Here is a 22,993-nt window from a genome sequence, read left to right as displayed (position 1 = left end):
CTCTCAAGAGTCTTCTCCAACACCACAATTCAAAAGTGTAATTTCTTCAGCACTCAGCCTTCTTTATGGTCCAACTCTCATATCTGGACATGACTAGGGAAAAACCATAGCTTTGACTATATGGACCTTTGCTGGCAAAGTGATGTCTCTGCTTTTTAATACCCTGTCTAGGTTGGCCATAGCTTTCTTCCAAGGAGCAAGAGGCTTTTAATTTCATGGCTGCAGTCACTGCACTGACTTTGGAGCCCAAGAAAATAAAATCTGTCACTGCTTCCACTTTTTCCCCTTCTGCTTGCCATGAAGTGTTGGGAGTAGATGCCATCATCTTTCTTCAGGGGGTTTTAAATTATGTTTTGCTGATCCTCCACCTACTGAACGGCTATAACCAATACTGAGTAAGAGAATTGGGGCTTATTTTCATTGTAGGCAACTATGAAAGAATATTTTTTTGTTTTGGTGCCAAGAACATGCAGGCTCTTCTGTTTGAAAGTACAATGAACCTGGTGCCTGAAAGTTATTTAACACTAAATCTGAAATCTGTGTCAATGCTGAACAGAGAAAAACACTGTATGATGTTGCTATTACAAAGCCAAAGCACTGCAACAGCTAACAGGGAAATAAGAGGAATGGAACCACATATAATCACCAATTCTGAGAGTGAAGGTAAATGGATTGCAGTTCAGATGTTGTTAGATGAAGCACGAACAAGAATAGCTGGTGAAAGGAACAAGTGACAAAAGGAGTCTTAGAAGGTAGCAGGAACAAACGTTAGTAAGACCATGAAACTCATGGCAGGTGTATTCACACAGTGGGGATAAGCAGATACACCCTAAGAATATTCTTACAAACAGTTGCTTCCGTCCCATGTTATGTATCAAAAGAGAAAACCAAAAAGTGATGATCTGTTACTAATTTCTCAAGCTTAGGGGCTACTGATAAACAAAGCTTGAGGCCTATGGTAAAACTGTAGTGCTACAACATTCATATAACTAAGTATCAAGCCAGCAAAGATGTTATTCCTACCAATCTCTTTTCACTCTCTTATATTAAAGGAGAGTTTTCCTGCTTCTTTTAAGGAATTTTGGAGTACCAACAGAAAAAGTTTATACTGAACATTACATAACTCTTAAGTAAAAGAAGCATAGAACTATGGTAGAAGTAAAATTTTCTATTTCCTTCCCAATACAAACACTAATGTCTAAGTTACAACTTCGTACCTGAGAATTCTTTTCTGAATGGATCACAGGTTTCTGACTTGAATCTTACATTATTAAACAGAAATATGTCTATTCGATTTCTATTTCATCTGCTCCATACCATTTTTAAGATATTTAGTGTTATCATATATTCCTCACTTCCCTTTAAACACTCAAGAACAAAGTCAACAAATGTAAGTTAGAAACTTTTTTAAAAAAGTTCAATCTCTGAAGTTTATTATCACCTTTACCTCTTTAGTCTCTTCTGGGTCTGAATGATCCACAGTTATATAAAGATCATTTTGTAAATATTTCAGAGCACTAAGGGGATCCATTTGGGCCTTTTCTTCAAACCTAGAAAATGCAAACAAAAATAGTAATTGCTTTAGAGTTATGAAAAAGCATCAGAAATGTCTTTCAAATCTGGAGTGATACTCTGTATCTGAGGAGATATTGTGGATATCCAAAAAATCTGTGTTTAAGAATCCAGAAGTAAGAATACTGCCACTTATATAAACAGTGTACATGTGGAGCCTCTGGAAACAATGGTAACACAGGCTGTGGTGCTAGAGACTAGATAAGAACATTTCCTACCCTATTCTTAGGGACTTCCCTGGTGGCTCAGACAGTAAAGTGTCTGCCTACAATGCAGGAGACCCGGGTTCAATCCCTGGGTCGGGAAGATCTCCTGGAGAAGGAAATGGCAACCCACTCCAGTATTCTTGCCTGGAAAATCCCATGGATGGAGGAGCCTGGTAGGCTACATTCCATGGGGTTGCAAAGAGTCAGACACGACTGAGCAACTTCACTCACTCACTACCCTCTTCTTAAAATTATAAGCTAAGATTAAGTCAACTACTAACACAGTGGATATATCAAAAATTTTTTATAACAGAACTACAAAGCAGTCAAATGTGTTTCATAAAAAAATAAGTAGGGATAAAATAAAAATACTTTCCTAGATTTGTGTCACATACTTTCCACTGGAGGTGTTTAACAGATACTTCAGAAACCAAAATGACTATAGTTTCTTTTAATGATTAGATATTTTTAATGAGACTACTTCCACATCTCAGTAATAACAAAAACAACTGTACCAACCATTTATCAATTATTTGTGCTAGACACTGTATCAAGCATCTTATATATATCATTTCATTTATCCTCATATAACCCCTATGATGACAAGTTGATGATCATTTAAAAAGCAGAAGAGATGAAGAACTGTTGCCTAGTAAATGAATTTGGCCATGCTAAAACCTAGTAAGCAGCAGAAATAGAATTAAACTCAAGTTTCTCTGATTCCAAAGCAGAAAGGAAACAATGAGTTCTCCTAAATTAAAAAGTCTGCTTCGACTATATATTTATTTAAATAATGATAATTCCTTTTGTAATACAATTATATATGGATTTATTTCCAAAAAATTGGTATGCTTTTCAAAGTATTATACAAAAGGAAAGAAAAGATATTACATTTCATTTGGAAAAGGAAAATAGTAATGAGCCTTTCATGACTATGTTCAGCTGACGGCATCAACAATTTCCTGTGTTTAGAACTAACCTCAGTGAAAGGGTACCTGCAAGGAGGGGCAAAGACTGGCAAAATATTACAGTTTTCCTGTACCAGATAGTACCCTGATTGTCAGTCAGCCTTACAACCCTCAGATCAGAGTTTTAGTCATGTTACTCTACCATCCTGTCCACAATTAATTAGTTTTGGCACCTGAACCAAAAGCAGTCATCTTGAGCTTGCTGAGCCATTTATAAAGCAGTCTGGCAAAATTCTTTACAGGATACACTCTCCAGGGAACTTTCTCTAAGATAATCTCTTAGAGAAACTGAATGAGAGATACACAAGAACACAAAAACACAAACCACAGAAGGCAACAGGTAGAAGACATGAAATGGCAGATTCTTTCCCTTCTGTCCTTCTCTCCTGTCCTACCTAGCTACCTACCAAAGCCATAAGGGAAGACAGAGTCAGGAAGTAGAACAAGAATACCAGACAGAAAAGCAGAAATAGAAAGGCTCAATTACAAGGAAAGTTACTGTAGCGTCTAGCTAATCAGAATTGTCTCAGTATCTTAAACAATTCTTTATTAGGCCTCTCTGTTCAAGTGCTAAGAAAGTACTTTAATTCTCTGGATATACTCATTCTTTCCCAGTGAGAAACTCTTAAGTATGTCTTTATCCTTTGTAACCTGATAACTTAATCAACACATATCTATGGTTCTAGTAAATAAATCCAGCAAAAGGATCCATTTTCCTGGAAGTTGTGTTTTTTCTAAGCTTTTTTGGTTAGCCTGCTAAAACTTATTACTGGACTTACGTTTACCATCTAGAATTATATTTCAGCCAATAATAGTGCCCTCTACCTAAAGGAACAAGGGACTAATCCTATCAAAAATGGTTTTCTTTTGCCCCTTTCTATCCCCCAATCATATGTTTGGAAACTTGAATGTTACAGAAGAGTGGCACTTTATTTTCTGTATCATGTGGCACCATTAAGAACAAAGACACATTCTTGGCAGTCAACACACTTCTCTCCCTCCAAATTTGTATTTTAACTAAAATTTATATTTTAACTAAATAGTAACAAATTTCAAAGGCTTATTATTTGCTCAATCACACAAAACTGTCTTTCAACTTCAGTCACTTTATTTCATGAATCACACTCACAAGATTTGCTAGTCTTTCATCATATAATTAAAAATTTAAATAATCTGTTACTGATTATTATTTTCCTTATTCACTTTCATGCCTCACTTTGTGCATTTACTAGCACAAGTCACTAACAATGATGCTTTGTATCTAAAACTTAAAAGATGCCATAACGTTTCACAGTATTTCAGATTCCCATAAATTGTCATTTTGCCTGCCCACTGATAGATTTTTAAAGGAGAAAAACTGCCAAAGATCAAAAATAGTATTTCTTAAGATGAGTTGGCTGTGTGGAAATGAATAATTCTACTTATTTCTAGAAGGAATGAAAATTAATTTTTCTTTTCTTTTTTTTTTTTTGAAAACTAATTTTTCTGAAGGGCAACTTATACTTCATCAATTCTGCCTCTATCCTATAGAAATGTTGGATAGGGGTGCATACATGCATGCTTAGTCACTCAGTCATGTCTGACTCTCTGCGACCCCATGGACTGTAGCCTGCCAGACTCCTCTGCCCATGAGATTCTCCAGGCAAGAATACTGGAGTGTGTTGCCATTTCCTTCTCCAGAGGATCATCCCAATCCAGGGATCGAACCCAGTGTCTCCTGGATTGCAGGTTGATTCTTAACCATCTGAGCAACCAGAGAAGTCACAGAGGAGCATACAGACTTATATAATAACATTAATTACACTGTTATTTCTGTTATTTGTAACTGCAAATAAGTTGGAAATAATCTAAATATTCTACAAAAGGAGACTAGTTACGTAAATGACACAGAGTAGAACACTATGTAGCCATTATATTTATATTTACTAATGTAAGTAAATTTATATTTACTAATGTAAGACCTTTTAGAACTAACACCCAAAAAAGATGTCCTTTTCATTATAGGGGACTGGAACGCAAAAGAACGAAGTCAAGAAACACCTGGACTAACAGGCAAATTTGGCCTTGGAATACGGAATGAAGCAGGGCAAAGAAGAATAGAGTTTTGCCAAGAAAATGCACTGGTCATAGCAAACACCCTCTTCCAACAACACAAGAGAAGACTCTACACATGGACATCACCAGATGGTCAACACCGAAATCAGATTGATTATATTCTTTGCAGCCAAAGATGGAGAAGCTCTATACAGTCAGCAAAAACAAGACCGGGAGCTGACTGTGGCTTAGATCATGAACTCCTTATTACCAAATTCAGGCTTAAATTGAAGAAAGTAGGGAAAACCACTAGACCATTCAGGTATGACCTAAATCAAATCCCTTATGATTACACAGTGGAAGTGAGAAATAGCTTTAAGGGACTAGATCTGATAGATAAGAGTGCTTGATGGAGGTTCGTGACACTGTACAGGAGACAGGGATCAAGACCATCCCCACTGAAAAATGCAAAAAAGCAAAATGGCTGTCTGGGGAGGCCTTAAATAGCTGTGAAAAGAAGAGAAGCGAAAAGCAAAGGAGAAAAGGAAAGATATAAGCATCTGAATGCAGAGTTCCAAAGAATAGCAAGAAGAGATAAGAAAGCCTTCTACAGCGATCAGTGCAAAGAAATAGAGGAAAACAACAGAATGGGAAAGACTAGAGATCTCTTCAAGAAAATTAGAGATACCAAGGGAACATTTCATGCAAAGATGGGCTCGATAAAGGACAGAAATGGTATGGATCTAACAGAAGCAGAAGATATCAAGAAGAGGTGGGAAGAATACACAGAAGAACTGTACAAAAAAGATCTTCATGACCCAGATAATCAAAATGGTGTGATCATTCACCTAGAGCCAGACATCCTGGAATGGGAAGTCAAGTGGGCCTTAGAAAGCATCACTACCAACAAAGCTAGTGGAGGTGATGGAATTCCAGTTGAGCTATTTCAAATCCTGAAAGATGATGCTGTGAAAGTGCTGCACTCAATATGCCAGCAAATTTGGAAAACTCAGCAGTGGCCACAGGACTGGAAAAGGTCGGTTTTCATTCCAATCCCAAAGAAAGGCAATGCCAAAGAATGCTCAAACTACTGCACAACTGCACTCACCTCACATGCTAGTAAAGTAATGCTCAAAATTCTCCAAGCCAGGCTTCAGCAATATGTGAACCGTGAAATTCCAGATGTTCAAGCTGGTTTTAGAAAAGGCAGAGGAACCAGAGATCAAATTGCCAACATTCGCTGGATCATGGAAAAAGCAAGAGAGTTCCAGAAAAACATCTATTTCTGCCTTATTGACTATGCCAAAGCCTTTGACTGTGTGGATCATAATAAACTGTGGAAATTTCCAAAAGAGATGGGAATACTAGACCACCTGACCTGCCTCTTGAGAAATCTGTATGCAGGTCAGGAAGCAACAGTTAGAACTGGACCTGGAACAACAGACTGGTTCCAAATAGGAAAAGGAGTATATCAAGGCTGTATATCGTCACCCTGCTTATTTAACTTCTATGCAGAGTACATCCTGAGAAATACTGGACTGGAAGAAACACAAGCTGGAATCAAGATTGCCGGGAGGAATATCAATAACCCTAGATATGCAGATGACACCACCCTTATGGGAGAAAGTGAAGAGGAACTAAAGAGCCTCTTGGTGAAAGTGAAAGAGGAGAGTGAAAAAGTTGGCTTAAAGCTCAACATTCAGAAAACGAGGATCATGGCCTCCAGTCCCATCACTTTATGGGTAATAGATGGGGAAACAGTGGAGACAGTGTCAGACTTTATTTTTTTGGGCTCCAAAATCACTGCAGATGGTGACTGCAGCCATGAAATTAAAAGACGCTTACTCCTTGGAAGGAAAGTTAAGACCAACCTAGATAGCATATTCAAAAGCAGAGACATTACTTTGCCAACAAAGGTCCATCTAATCAAGGCTATAGTTTTTCCAGTGGTCATGTATGGATGTGAGAGTTGGACTGTGAAGAAAGCTGAGAGCCGAAGAATTGATGCTTTTGAACTGTGGTGTTGGAGAAGACTCTTGAGAGTCCCTTGGACTGCAAGGAGATCCAACCAGTCCATTCTGAAGGAGATCAGCCCTGGGATTTCTTTGGAAGGACTGATGCTGAGGCTGAAACTCCAGTACTTTGGCCACCTCATGCGAAGAGTAGACTCATTGGAAAAGACTCTGATGCTGGGAGGGATTGGGGGCAGGAGGAGAAGGGGACGACAGAGGATGAGATGGCTGGATGGCATCACCGACTCGATGGACGTTGAGTTTGAGTGAACTCCGGGAGTTGGTGATGGACAGGGAGGCCTGGCGTGCTGCGATTCATGGTGTCGCAGAGTCAGACATGATTGAGCGATTGAACTGCAATTGGACTGGAAGGTACTTTAAGCTTAAATGTTGCTAGTAAGACAGAATTTATCTCTTGCTATCCAGCCAATGTGACAATTCAGCATCCTTGTCCTATATATTCTATAGGAAATACTCTTACTTATTCATAGTAATGACAAAGCAACAGAAGCAACTCGTTTCTCTTATCAATTTGTTTCTTAAGCACAACTTATGAAAGCAGAGTAAGAAATAACAGGTAAACATGATATGATAAAGGAATAAATATCTATTTTATACCTATACTGCTACTGCTAAGTCACTTCAGTCGTGTCTGACTCTGTGCAACCCCATAGACAGCAGCCCACCAGGCTCCCCCATCCCCGGAATTCTCCAGGCAAGAACACTGGAGTGGGTTGCCATTTCCTTCTCCAATGCATGAAAATGAAAAGTGAAAGTGAAGTCGCTTAGTCGTATCCGACTCTTAGCGACCCCATGGACTGCAGCCTACCAGGCTCCTCTGCCCATGGGATTTTCCAGGCAAGAGTACTGGAGTGGGGTGCCATTGCCTTCTCCTTTATACCTATACAGAGGTTTTAATTTTATTTTATATATTAATAAACTAGAATACATAATTATATAATAAATATATAAATACACATACGTAGGCATTCTGTGTGTATACGTATGTGTAGGAAGTGGAAGTGGTGGTGGTGGTAAAGTGGTAAAAACTCTGGAGTCGGAATACTCAGGATCAAATACTGCTGTCACTGACTATTGAATGACCTTAGATGAGTTACACAATCCACTTAAAAATGGCTCCATTTCTTCTTTTACAAAAAGAGTAACTGTTAAGTAACTTCTCCACTGACTTATTGTGCAAATAACATGCAGGATTTAGCATACAAAAATTGTTCATAAATGGTATCTATTATCATCATTAAAAGCTGTCTCTCCCCTCAAACTGTAAATTTTAATTACAATCTAACACTATTAGGAACCAAAGGAATAGATGTATTTTTCTACATTTTTCAGTAGCTTATCATTTGCTAAGGCTAAAAAGCAAACAAGACTGAGGAGATATATATGAAAATGTTTGATTACATGATTTTGCAATTACATTGCAAAAGTAATGATGCAAAACTATAGTATTTTAAATTGTATTCTGAAACATCAAAGTATAAGGAGATTATTAAGTCAACTATATCATCATATTCACTGTTAAGAGAATCAACAATAGGTCAGTCAAATGCCAATAATTCTAGAAATGATATAATTTGTAGTGGGTTAGGCCTTGAGTTACTTGAAGGTAAGTTCATCATGTTCATAGAAATTTTTTCCATTATTTTGACAGTTGCAATATATCCTTGCTTATCTTTAATAACTTTTAGCATCAAGATCTATCTTCACTTTGTACCTTTCTTTGAAAAATAAAGAAAAAAATAAGGAGAGTAACAGGGCATTTACAAAAGTCATGATCTTCACAATATTTACACTGTCGTGTCACTAAATTTCCAAAGATAAAGTCACATCTCCAAAGCTTAGTTAATACCAACAATAGCTGATAATGCTAAATAAGTTTTTAATGAATTATTTTTATACCTGTGTTTTCTTATGAGGTACTTGCAATGCCGCAGTAAGTAATCCTTTGAAGGCCTACACAATTTCAGTGACCAGAAGTCATCTAATCTCATCTTTGGGGAGCATGATTTTCCTGGATTCCCACCAAATAAATAATGAACCTAAAATAAATAAAGCAAACCAGATTTTTTTTAAATGCATGCATACTAAGGAAAGTCATAGTAAAATTTCTTCATTTTGGTAGTAGTGTATAACAAGTAACTTGTTTAGCTTTACTCATACAAAAAAACTAAAACATTCCTGCATGTCTACCAAAGGCTTCCTCTGATTTTTCTCAAGTTTCCATTTTACTTTAAAGTACTGTGATTACTTCCTTAAATTACATTTCATAATAAAATAAGTTGTATTACCACAGTTACACTGAAAATGGAAGACATAAAAATAAAGCAATGGTAGTAAGAAGCTATTCTAAGATACAGAGTTTGCTTAGGCAACAAATAATGGAGATTATCAAGTTAATCAAGTGTCGATTGTAATAAAAAATCTTTTAAAAAAACTGACACACAAGTTGAATCACTGAAGGTCAACAATAACTAGAAAGTTTTAAAAATTTTAGCATCTTACTTTTGTTGAATATGTTTCAATATGAATATAATTGAATATTAGCCTTAATGTTGAATATTAAATGAGATGTATGATTTGTGAAATAACTTTAAAAATATTATTCAATCATATAATTAATACTGTTAGATAGTTAGAATAGGAAACAGGAGTCCAATATAGTAGTGGATAAAAGACAAAGAAAGGAAAAAGCCCACAAAAACAGAACAAAGGAAGTTCCAAGGACTGGCGTGAGAACCTCAGGTGAAGCAAACAGCCCTCCTGGCTAGCCCAATTTACACAGGGCAGGCTCAGGGGGAGGAGAAAAATCATATAAAAAGAGGGGTCAAAATTGAGCCCCGTGCTTCTTTTGGGTTGGTCCACCCTCACTCCCTCCTAGAGGATGTATCTTCCCTTGCTTGCCAAATAAAACTGAGCTGTAACTGAGCTGGAACACGGGTCCACTGCTTAAACTGAGCTGTAACCAAGCTGTAACACTGGTCTGCCACTTCAATTTTTGCTGTGGCAAGACAGAACTGAAGAAATTACACAGCCCCCCCCACCCGACAATACCACATAAGAAATGTAAAAGGAGCGCAATAATGGCATAATGACACTATTACAGGTTTTGTAATACTCTGTATTCAAAGTGGTAAAGCATTTTTTGATATTTTGAAACATTTATAATCAGCAGTGTTATACAACAGAGATATTATTTCTATCCTATAGATGGGAATTCATTTAACATTCACTTTGGGAGACTCTCAGAGAAAGGGGTTTTAGTTATTCGAATGGTATCGTTTACCTAAAGATCTCAAATGATTGAGAATTTAACAGAAAGAATACGGTTCTGTCAGTAATTTACTATATAATCTAAGCCCAATCATTAAACTATATGTAAAGTTTAAGGGAGAAATACCTAAAGTAACCCTGTGACACTAAAACTTCAGAATTCAGAACTATTTTCACAAGGCTGATGGAATAGATATGTCAATCATAGGAAAAATAAAGATTTCTTACACAATGGGAATATCTAAAATCAGGAAGTTATATATATCTTTTCATATCATGGAAAAAGGTATACAAGTGCTGAAAACTGTGTATCTTCTACTTGAATATTCATATTATAGAAACAAATAGGCCATACTATATATCAGATCTATGCAGCTAAGAAGCAATAGCCACTGGCCATTTTTATAAGAAGTGTGCCAGGAATTATGGATTATGCAAAAATGTTTATTCTTTTAAGGAATTTCAGGGAGAAGTGATATCTGTGCTACATATTCTAGTAAATGTTGGTTATTTTTATTCAGATCTACCGAAAATAATCAGAAACAGTTATTTTGAGATTCTTTCTGATTATACGTCATAGAAAGTTTACCGGTCAATGTAGTTAGGATACCTTGTGTAATTCATCATATACAAGCTGATGGGCAAATCTCGGACATGGTTCTTCCTCCTGAAGACTTTTACTTGGATTATCCTTTGCAGCTTGATCATTCTTATAGACACAAGACCTGCAAGACATTGCTTTTAAGGCATTCTATCCTAGAAAATTAGCAGTACACATAAGGTTAATATAATTGTAGCAAGCAAATTAATGCAATGTCTAATTACCAACAAAAAATTATAAATTTGTTCACATCAAATCTTAAAGTTCTGGTCACTCTCATATAAAATAATCCAAATTTGTTAGAACTGAGTTCTGAAGTTCTTTGATGTCCATCAAAACCTCATTTAAGAACAACCTACTTCATGTTATGAAATAGGATCAGCATATATGAAGGCTTAAACCAAAGGTTGAAAGAGATGATATCATATTTATCTATTCACAATAAAAACTCACAACAGATTGCTTTCATTCTTACTATAAATAAATGTCCTATTTAGAAGATAACAAATCCCTCAGTTGCTGAGCATCACCCTCCATTACTGAATGGAGGTTCTCAGAAGTTCCTCTGTTCTGGAGAATATTCACTTAGGTAGTACTACAGAACATTAGAGCTGGGTCCTCTGGGTCAGTGTTTTTCAAACAAAAATGTACAGCAGTTCTGTGAGGTGCTCTGTGACAAAAGGGTCCTAGGTTTGAATACGCTAAATAATAATACTCCCCTTCCCGCGATCTTGCTCTAGTCAAACTGCTTCATTTCATAAACTAAGAAAGGCCTGGGAACATTAAAAATACATTGTTCTCCAGCTTACACATCTACATGGTAGCAAAAGCTAGACTAAAATATAATTCTCTTGACGCTCAGACCAGGAGATATCTACTAACTGAAAAATTCAAAAGTAAAATCCATTGCTGGATATCACTGTAAACATAGGCACCAACACTGACTCTTCCAATCCCTAATACTGATATTAAAGTATATGACATCACAAACTAAGGTAAGCCTTCTACTTCCCTCTTCTTCTGAATAAACCAACAACCTCAACCTCAAAGAAATGTTACACAGGGATTTCAACACAGACAAGAGCTACTTACCAACTATTTCTTACAATATCATAAATCCAGAATGAATTTCTGACATTCTCTTCCCTCTTTTCCTTGTCTTTGCTGAGTCCAGATAAGACATGTATTTCATTCAGCTCTGGATCAATGGTTGCTCTCTGTGTGAATCCTGTCATTGGAACTATAAATTCAAAGAGAAAATAAGAGGATAGTATTAACATTAGGTAACAGGTTAGTACTACTTCAGCACTTATCTTCTAACATATGACATAACTTTTATATTAAACAACAATCAAATGTTTATTGCCCTCTCCTCACTCTAAAACATAAGCTCTACAAAGACGAAGGTTGTTTGGATCACTGTTTTGTTCCCAGTACCTAAAACTGCCTGGCATGTAACAGTTACTCAACTATTTGCTGAAATTAATGAACGATAACTATCAGGATGGAGTTAGAAGGAGGAAAGAGGTAGAACGAGTGTGCAATGTAATTATTTTTATTGAGAGAAGGGGCAATGCTTTATTTAACTGATTTATTCTCTGGACTGGTTCTAATTTAATAGCAGAGACAAAATATTTAAATCTTGACTAAGAAAAACAAAAATTTGACACATGGGTTTGTTTAATAAAGTCAAAGTCATCTAAAATACCTGTTCAAGACATATAATAAAATGACAAAGTTTCCAAGAAAAATAAATACTTGGGGGTAAAATATGCCATTTTGTTTTCCCGAGTGGTTTGGACTCCCTAGAGTCAATTTTATGACAAAAATATTTTATTTTCCTGAGAAATCCATTAAATAAGTGATGGTCATTTTGCATTATCCAGTAATTTGCAAAACACTGATATGGCAAATGCAAATCTTCTCACTATTGTTACTTGAAAATATTCAGTTCAGTTGTCGCTCAGTCGTGTCCAACTCTTTGCGACCCCATGAACCGCAGCATGCCAGGCCTCCCTGTCCATCACCAACTCCCAGAGTTCACTCAAACTCACGTCCATCGAGTCAGTGATGCTATCCAGCCATCTCATCCTCTATCATCCCCTTTTCTTCCTTCCCCCAATCCCTCTCAGCATCTGAGTCTTTTCCAGTGAGTCAACTCTTTGCATGAGGTGGCCAAAGTACTGGAGTTTCAGCTTTAGCATCATTCCTTCCAAAGAACACTCAGGACTGATCTCCTTTAGAATGGACTGGTTGGATCTCCTTGCAGTCCAAGGGACTCTCAAGAGTCTTCTCCAACACCACAGTTCAAAAGCATCAATTCTTCAGCACTCAGCTTTCTTCACAGTCCAACTCTCACATCCATACATGACCACTGGAAAAACCATAGCCTTGATTAGATGGACCTTTGCTGGCAAAGTAATGTCTCTGCTTTTCAATATGTTATCTAGGTTGGTCTTAACTTTCCTTCCAAAGAGTAAGCATCTTTTAATTTCATGGCTGCAGTCACCATCTGCAGTGATTTTGGAGCCCAAAAAAATAAAGTCTGACACTGTCTCCACTGTTTCCCCATCTATTACCCATGAAGTGATGGGACTGGATGCCATGATCTTCGTTTTCTGAATGTTGAGCTTTAAGCCAACTTTTTCACTCTCCTCTTTCACATTCATCAAGAGGCTCTTTAGTTCCTCTTCACTTTCTGCCATAAGGTGGTGTCATTTGCATATCTGAGGTTATTGATATTCCTCCCAGCAATCTTGATTCCAGCTTGTGCTTCTTCCAGCCCAGCATTTCTCAGGATGTATTCTGCATGCATAGAAGTTAAATAAGCAGGGTGACAATATACAGCCTTGACGTACTCCTTTTCCTACTTGCAACCAGTCTGTTGTTCCATGTCCAGTTCTAACTGTTGCTTCCTGACCTGCATATAGGTTTCTCAAGAGGCAGGTCAGGTGGCCTGGTATTCCCATCTCTTTCAGAATTTTCCACAGTTTATTGTGATCCACACAGTAGTTGAAATATAATTTTATGATTGACAACATACTTGCTACAGGTCTAAAAACAATGCCATTGTTTCAGTATTAAATTTCTTTTATACATGAACAAGTATCATATGCTAAAAAAGCTACACAAACATCAGCTTGAAGTAAAACATCTCAATCAATCCATAATACTACAGAAGCAGATGGTAACCACACTGATACTCGTTTGTCTTTATCTACTTTAGTAGGGTCAAATAATGCAATATTGACTTTTTCCTAGTTTAATTAATGTGTCTTTTATATTCATATTCAATAAATTTGTTAGGAATATTTTAGAGACTATCCAAATGTATCCCACAGTAAATATAGTAAAAACCTGCATGTACACACACATATGTAACATATGCATACATAGACAAATACATTTATCTTGATACACACATACACCAACCTAACCTTAATAATATCCTCAACTCTCATTCTACATTGTTTTTAGTGGTCATGTAAAGACTGGTATTTTCTAATTAAACCCTGGTAAACTTTCAAAAGTACCTTGGTTCTGACCTGTTCCTCAGATAATCTTGGAAGATAAAACAGTAAAGAAATGAAATTATTTTCATTAATGGTAGAAGCAGAGGACATAACTGCCTAAATTTTTTGCCCTTAAATTCCTTCATTCCATTTAGAATTCTATAACATGGGTTGACAAACTATGGCTCAATCTGATTTGCTTAGGTTCAAATCAGGCCTCAGTCAATCATTCACACTGTGGCTGTGGCTGATTTCACCCCACAATAGCAAGGTTGAGTAGCTGCAATGGCAATAATTACAGCTGGTTCTTCACAGAAAACATCTGCTAATCCCTATTCTATAATCTTTTAAAAGGCAAATATCAAGAGATGTATGACTTATAAATGAATGCAGCAAACTGCTTACCTTAAATAAGGACCCACTGAGGAAATGGAAATTTCTGGGTGGAATGGAAATCAGTAGAGTGGGAAAGAGATTTTGAATTCTATTAAAACAGGGCTGGAGTCACTAAGAGGAGAATAAAGGAGTCCTGGGCTATGCAAAGCAAGGAAGAATGCAGAGGGATGTAAGACCAAGTTTTACATGCTTCCTCTTCCATACTGTCACATTTTTACCTAGAAGCAGCTTTGTAACTTAAGAAAAAAATGACAAGTGTTCCTTCTTAAAAACAAAAGCAGTGGGCCGGTTTACAACACTTAGGGAGGCAAGACTTCCGTGTTTACCAAATGTGTATTGTAAGAATTACAAAAAATTACTTTGATTATAAAGCGTATTAGAAAACATATACTTCCCATTTCTTTGCTCTTTCATATACAATATGCCTTTTACTCTACATAACACTGATTTTTGCATCAGAGTTATATATTTAAATCTTTTACTGGCTTTTTAAACAACTTTACTGAATATTAACCAAATACCATGTAATTCATCTATTTACATAGCTTGGTTTTTTTTTTTTTTAATATCCTGTAAAACTATCATCACAATCTAATTTTAGAATATTTTTATCACTCCAAAAACAAACCCTGTACCCATCAGGAGTCATTTCCTACCCCGTTACTGCCCACTGGGTCACAGCATCATTTGACATGTCTACCAACAATGAGTGTGCAGCAGAGACAGGCACAGTGAGAGGATCCTGAGACACAGATATCAATCAGGAGGCTGTTAAGAATGCAATGGAGTGGAATGAACAAAAGCAGGAAGGAAGTATCAATAAACAAGCATTTATTTCCATCAGCACAAAAATATAAAAATCTCTGAACTGGCTTAAGAGAGACTTGGAATGGACACTTGTGGAAAAATAAGAGTAAAAATGTTTAAATGAAATTTTTTGGAGGTTTTCAAATATTTTACTCTAAAATATTCAAATGCAAAATCTCTCAAGGACAGAATTTCTATTAATTCTTACGTTTACAGACCTTTACAAATATAATTTTTATTGCATACTAATGACAATGTTCACATATAAAATATTTACATACATGTGAATAGAAAAAAATATGAAAGTACATAAAAATAATAGCTATTGGAGAGGGGGAAGTTAGGACATTTTAACTTTCTAATTATATAATATGAAAACTTCCAATATATATTGCTTTTATAGTTAAAAGAAGAGCAATCTAAACCAAAATACAGAAAAAAAAAAATATCTGGGTATACATACTGGGAACTTTTAGTAATAAGTGAAAAACTCACACATCCTCTCAACTTTCTCAAGGACAAAATTTTACATTAATATTTGAAATGCTGCTATTTACATGGAGAGAGAATTCAGGTTTCAAAAGACAATTTTAATGGCACTAAAAACCCCTATGTTTTAAAATCATTTAGTTACAAAACTAAAACTAGAGATTAAAGTATTTTTTCTCTAAAAAATAAAAATGCAAACTTATATCTAAAGAGTTCCTAAAATTAAGGGTTAATTCAAACTTACACTGAATGTATCTATGTTAATGGCCTTTTGCTTAAATTTTACAAATTGTACTTAAGTTTAATTCCTATTTCCATTCCACTCTACACACACTAACAATTTAAACAACATTTCAATAAGAAACCAATAAAAATAAAGCCTTTCCTCTAATTTGAAAAGATACACCCACCCCAGTATTCATAGAAACACTATTTACAATAGCCAAGAAATGGAAGAGACCTAAATGTCCACTAACAGGTAAAAGGATAAAGAAGATGTATGTGTATGTGTGTAGAGAGAGAGAGAGAGAGAGAGAGAGAGAGAGAGATAAACACGACTCCACCACAAAAAAGAATGAAATAATGCCATTTGTAGAACATGGATTTTGCCTTTTCATACTGTTCATAGACAGATGGGCACAATAAAGGACAGAAACAGCAAGGACCTAACAGAAGCAGAAGAGTTTAAGAAAAGGTGGCAAGAATACACAGAAGAACTATACTAAAAAAGATCTTAATGACCCAGATAATCACGATGGTGTGATCATTCACCTAGAGCCAGACATCCTGGAATGTTAAGTCAAGTGGGCCTTACGAAGCATCACTATGAACAAAGCTAGTGGAGGTGACAGCATTCCAGCTGAGCTATTTCTAATCCTAAAAGACGATGCTGCTAAAGTGCCACACTTAACATGCCAGCAAATTTAGAAAACGCAGCAGTGGCCACAGGACTGGAAAAGGTCAGTCTTCATTCCAATCCCAAAGAATGTTCAAACTATCAGACAACTCCACTCATTTCACATCCTAGTAAGGTTATGCTCAAAATCCTTCAAGCTAGGCTTCAGCAGAATGTGAACCAAGAACTTCCAGATGTACAGGCTGGATTTAGAAAAAGCAGAGGAACCAAAGATCAAGTTGTCAACATCAGGTGGATCATACAGAAAGCAAGAGAGCTCCAGAAAAACATCTATTTCTGCTTCATTGACTACACTAAAGCCCTTGACTGTGGATCACATCAAAGCGTGGAAAATTCTTAAAGAGATAGGAATACTCAGTTCAGTTCAGCCACTCAGTTCTGTCCAACTCTTTGCGACCCCATGGACTGTAGCACACCAGGCCTCTCTTCCATCACCAACACCCTGAGTTTACTCAAACTCATGTCCATTGAGTCAGTGATGCCATCCAACCATCTCATCCTCTGTCGTCCCCTTCTCCTCCTGCCTTCAATCTTTCCCAACATCAGGGTCTTTTCAAATGAGTCAGCTCTTTGCCTCAGGTGTGTGTGTGAAGTCGCTCAGTCGTGTCTGACTCTCTGCGATCCCGTGGACTGTAGCCCGCCAGGCTCCTCTGTCCATGGAATTCTCCAGGCAAGAATACTGGAGTGGGTTGCCATTTCCTTTTCCAGGGGATCTTCCCAACCCAGATATCAAACCTAGGTCTCCTACATTGCAGGCAGACGCTTTATCCTCTGAGCCACCAGGGAAGCCACCTGGTAGCCAAAGTATTAGAGTTTCAGCTTCAACATCAGTCCTTCCAATGTATATTCAGGACTGATTTCCTTTCCTTGCAGTCCAAGGGACTCTCAAGACTCTTCTCCAACACCACAGTTCAAAAGCATCAATTCTTTGGCACTCAGCTTTCTTTATACTCCAACTTTCAAATCCATACATGACTACTGGAAAAACATAGTCTTGACTAGATGGACCTTTGTTGGCAAAGTAATGTCTCTGCTTTTAAATACGCTGTCTAGGCTGGTCATAACTTTTCTTCCAAGGAGTAAGCGTCTTTTAATTTCATGACTGCAATCACCATCTGCAGTGATTTTGGAGCCCCCCCAAAATAAAGTCTGTCACTGTTTCCACTGTTAGGAATACTAGACCACCTTATTTGTCTCCTGAGAATACTGTATGCAGGACAAGGAGCAACAGTTAGAACTGGACACAGAACAACAGACTGATTCAAAATTGGGAAAGGAAGTATGTCAAAGCTGTATACTGTCACCCTGCTTATTTAACTCATATGCAGAGTACATCATGCAAAAGACCAGGCTGGATGAATCATAAGCTGGAATTAAGACTGCCAGAAGAAGTATCAACCACCTCAGATATGCAGATGATACTACCCTAATGGCAGAAAGCAAAGAAGAACTAAAGAACTTCTTGATGAAGGTGAAAGAGGAGAGTGAAAAAGCTGACTTAAAACTCAACATTCAAAAAACTATGATCATGGCCATCTAGTCCCAACACTTTGTGGCAAATAGATGGAGAAGAAGTGTTAATTAACAGTGACAGATTTCATTTTCTTGGGCTCCAAAGTCACTGTGGACAGTGACTGCAGCCACAAAATTCAAAGATGCTTGGTCCTTGGAGGAAAAGCTATGACAAACCTAGACAGTATATTAAAAAGCAGAGACATCATTTTATCGACAAAAGTCCATATAGTCAAAGTTATGGTTTTTCTAGTAGTCGTGTACAGATATGAGAGTTGGACCATAAAGAAGGCTGAGCACCAAAGAATTGATGCTTTCGAACTTTGATGCTGGAAATGACTCTGGACTGCAAGGAGATCAAACTAGTCAATCCTGAAGGAAATTAACCCTGAATATTCATTGGAAGGACTGATGTTGAAGTGCCAATACTCTGGGCCCCCTGATGCGAAGAGCTGACTCATTGGAAAAGACCCTGATGCCAGGAAAGACTGAGGGCAGGAGAAGGCGGCGGGGAGACAGAGGTTGAGATGGTTGGATGGCATCACCGACTCAGTGGACATGAGTTTGAGCAAACTCTGGGAGATAGTGAAGGACAGGGAAGCCTGGCGTGCTGCAGTTCATGGGGTCGCAAAGAGCTGGACGAGCCTTAGTGACCGAACAATGACAACAGCAACACGGATGGACCTAGCAATTGTTATACTAAGTGAAGTCTTTAGAGAAAGACAAATACCATCACTTCTATGTGGGATCTAAACTATGACACAAATGAACCTATTTAGAGAACAGAACCAGACTCACAGATAGAAAACAAGCTTATGGTCACCAAAGGAGAAAGGGTAGAAGGGATAAATTAGGAGTTTGGGATCTGCAGGTACAAATCACTACATACAAAATAAACAACAAGGTCCGACTTATGGCACAGGGGGAACTACATTCAGTATCCTGAATAATCTATAATGGAAAAGAATATGATGGATTTTGCTGTACCAGAAACTAACACAACATTGTAAATTAAGAGTACTTCAATTAAAAAAAATAAAGTTTTCCATATCTATCTTCAAAAGAAGTCTGGATTTGTTATCTCCTTTGTAAACAGGAGGAAAAAAACTTACTTTTCATTTTAAGCAAAGGCATTATGAATTCTTACTAAAAAAAATTACATGTAAAATGTTACATATATACAGAAACCAAAGAATTATGGTCTGGCCCTAGCAGGCATTTTAGAGTTGAATTTTTACTACCAACAGCTGCTGCTTATTAAATCGAAAGGTTGGGGCTTTTGGTTTTAGATAGCAAGCTAAACCTTAACCACATTTTCCTTCCTTCCCAACATCCCACTTTAAATGGCAGAATTCCAGCCAAAAGAAAAACAAGGAAACAGGACTGGAAATGTCAAGAAAGTACCAAGAGATAAGAAATTCTGAGGAATCTTGAGAAACAGCAGTTGGGATTATACTGACAAATCACAGCCAAGGAAAAGAGAGCCCAACTCACTAGCAATATAAGATGGAAAATTTCTGAGTAAATCATCAAATACAAAAAGCAGGAGTGGACCATAAAAAAGACTTCTGTGGCGAGCTTATAATAAGGACACAGGGGCCTGAGTAAGAATGAGAGCAGAGCTTAAAGTGACTCCAAATCTTCACCACAGACGTTAGGTGAAGACAGGAAACAAGGCAGCTGTGCTTTGATAACCATGTATATGTCCTAACCTGCCTTCCTATCCTCAGTTTATGCATCCTATAAGAAAGCCTGCATGCATATAAGCTTGTATCCCGTAAGAAAGGTTGCAAAACTGTCAGTCAGAGTCTGGTTAAAGTGAGAAGTCTATTGAAAAAAAAAGAGACATACAATGCACAGGAAACCACTGTCAACTACCTTCTTTAACTGATATGACCTTTATTCATAAATTTTAATGTTTAGACAAGAATCACATGATAATATGAGAAAAAAAAATCAGCAATGTAAAGAGAGGGACCTAGATGAACAAACAGAACAAGAAGAAAAGATAAATCGCAGAAAGGAACAGAACTCTAAAGAAAAAGCACAAACTCATTATCGTTGTAGAAAGTAAATATTACATGTGTAACACAAAAATAAACTTCCACAAAAAAGAGGCACAGTGTATGAAAAGACATTAAAAAGTAAAACTATAACAGAAAATCAAATAATAGAATGAAAACAAAATGTGTTTAGTAAAAACAAAGTCATTTCAGATATAACTGACAAATTATCAGAATATATAGCATAAAGATATAGAAATTATGATTAAGATATAGAAAAATGTTAAGAGACACAGAGGATAAAGCCATGGAAGTAAAAAATCTGTCTGAAAAGTACACCAGAAAGAGAAATGAAATAATGTAGAAAAAAGAAATAAAACTTTACTGAACAAAAGAAATAAGTGGGTGTTGTTTGAAAGAGCCTGGGGTGCTAAGCACACACATACACACATATATACACACATCTCCTAGTGAAATTTCAAAAATTCAGGGATTAAAAGAAAATTCTAAAAGCTTCCAGAGAGAAAAAGCAGGTTATTATATACAGAGGAATAAGTATCAAACTAACACTAGACCTTTTATCAGTAATAAAGAATGCTAGAATACAACTAAGCAATTAACTTAAAAAATTTCTTGGAATTTAAAAAGATATGGAACTAAAAATTCTATTTCCTGTTAAATTAGCAATCCCAATAGTGAGGGAAAAATAAAGGAATTTTTGGATCAGCAAATATATTAAAGTTTATACTGATGACTGCATCTGAAAAAATTCAAAATGAATCCAACATAAAGAATGACATGGGATAGAACAAACAGTGGCAGTGATTTATGACACAGGAAAAGAAAAGGAAGCTTGAAAGGAAATAAAGGCCCATTAGGTCTTAAGCACTGTGTATAAGACCTTTTGGAATGAAAAAGTTTTAATAATGTAGAACATTTTCTCCTCTGTAAGTCCAATCACAACACCTGAATTTATATAGTGCCCCTTCCCCCTCCGTCATATTTTCATGCTTAGAATTTTGATCCTGTTTTCCTTCAGTCAGTAATAAATTTCCTCAAGATAATTTGATTACCACCTCTCACCTCTAGATTTCTCATGTGTCTTGCTTTCAAATGGATTTTCAATACGGGTCTTCATTTGGTAAACTTCAAGGCAAAAATATCTGATAATATTTTATTTTATCATCATGTGAAAGTTAGGGGGATATAAACTGCTTGGTTCATAGACATATTCCTTGAATATTTTTAAAGTTTACTATTTTCTTCCATTCACTTTACTGCTGAACTGATACCTAGCTATCTATCTTGTTCCCTACGGATCACCAACTCTTTCTCTGAAATCTTTCAGAATTTCCTTTAAATCTTTAACATTCCTAATTTTACTTTAATAAATATGTCTTAAGTACGTGTTCTCCCTTATTTTTCCCATTTAGCATACTATAAACTCTTTCAACAACCTGAAGCCTTTTATCTTTTCTGAGTTCTAGAAAACTTATCTCTTCAATTTTATTTCTTCAATTATTTCATCTTCTTAAAATTTCATTTTTGTCTTCTCCTGAAATTGCTGTTAAGATGTTGGTACTTGCACAGTTCTCTATATCTTTTCCTTTTCCCATATATATGAGTGTCTGCTTTCAAAGTCTTTTCTCATTTAGGTTATTACTATTTACTGAGAATTCTCTGTGCTAATTAGTAGGTCTGTTGGTTATCTATTTTAAATGTAAAATAGTGCGCATTTGTCAATCCCAAACTTCTAATCTATCCCTCCCCATGACACTGGCCCTCTGATAACCAAAAATTGGTTCTCTAAGTCTGTGAGTCTGTTTCTGTTTCATAAATAAGTGCAATTTGTATCATTTTTTTAAGATTCTGCATATGCATGACATCATGTATCTTTCACTGACTTACTTTATTCAGTATGATAATCTCTGGGTCCACCCATGTTGCTGTAAATGGCATTACTTCATTCTTTTTAATGGCTGAGTAATATTCCATTGTATATATATGCACCAGTCTTCTTTATCCATTCATCTGCAGATGGATCTTTAGGTTGCTTCTATGTCTTGGCTATTGTAAACAGTGCTGCAATGAACACTGGGTACTGCTCTTTCTATTTTCCATCTCTTCATCTTTCTTTCTTTCCTATTTCTTCCTGGAAGAGTAGTCATTCTAATCTTTAAACTAATAAATTCATTCATTTTCATTCTATTTATAATATTTGTTGCATTCTTCATTTCAAATATATTTTTCATACCTAATATTTCCATTTGGTTCTATTTTTATGATCTTATTTCATTTTACTAATATGTGTTCCCTCTTATCTTTATACTGATCACAGTTGTTTTAAATTCATGGTTCATCTATTATAATAATCCTGCTTTAGATCATGTATGTTGTTACCTTACTAATTTCTTTAGGGACAGCTGCAATCCTCAAATGTTTAGCTTTATTGGTCTGTGAGATAATGTTTCTTGGGTATGAGCAATTCTATCAAGCTATGTACTACGGGTCACCAGAGGCCAGGCCTTAACTACCATCAGCACCAATGAGTTTAAAAAAACTGGAGGGAAAGAGTCATCAGGTAGATACTGAAGCATAGAAACTGAGAATCAATACATCACTTTCTTTTACTACCACACCTCTACGCAAGTATTTCCTAGGTTGAAACCCTTTG

The 22,993-nt window shown here is 36.4% G+C and overlaps 1 protein-coding gene across 8 annotated transcripts in view; it reads right to left on the bottom strand.

The window, feature by feature from the left end:
- Positions 1-22,993, bottom strand: part of MKLN1 (muskelin 1) — a 391,490-nt gene that overhangs the window by 23,604 nt on the left and 344,893 nt on the right. For 7 of the 8 annotated variants that reach the window (XM_070787309.1, XM_070787311.1, XM_070787312.1 and 4 more), the window contains 4 exons: positions 11,777-11,924; positions 10,694-10,808; positions 8,713-8,852; positions 1,448-1,550 (listed from right to left, as the gene is read on the bottom strand). In XM_070787309.1, the coding sequence (XP_070643410.1) occupies positions 1,448-1,550; positions 8,713-8,852; positions 10,694-10,808; positions 11,777-11,924 (506 nt within the window). Of the gene's footprint in view, positions 1-1,447; positions 1,551-8,712; positions 8,853-10,693; positions 10,809-11,776 lie in introns of those variants that run through there. The other variant, XM_070787313.1, reaches the window with a different exon arrangement.

This window comes from Bos indicus, chromosome 4 (genome assembly GCF_029378745.1).
Source record: "Bos indicus isolate NIAB-ARS_2022 breed Sahiwal x Tharparkar chromosome 4, NIAB-ARS_B.indTharparkar_mat_pri_1.0, whole genome shotgun sequence".
Lineage (NCBI taxonomy): Eukaryota > Metazoa > Chordata > Mammalia > Artiodactyla > Bovidae > Bos > Bos indicus.
Note: the sequence above shows the minus strand (reverse complement) of the source record. Positions and strands in the feature narration are given on the sequence as shown.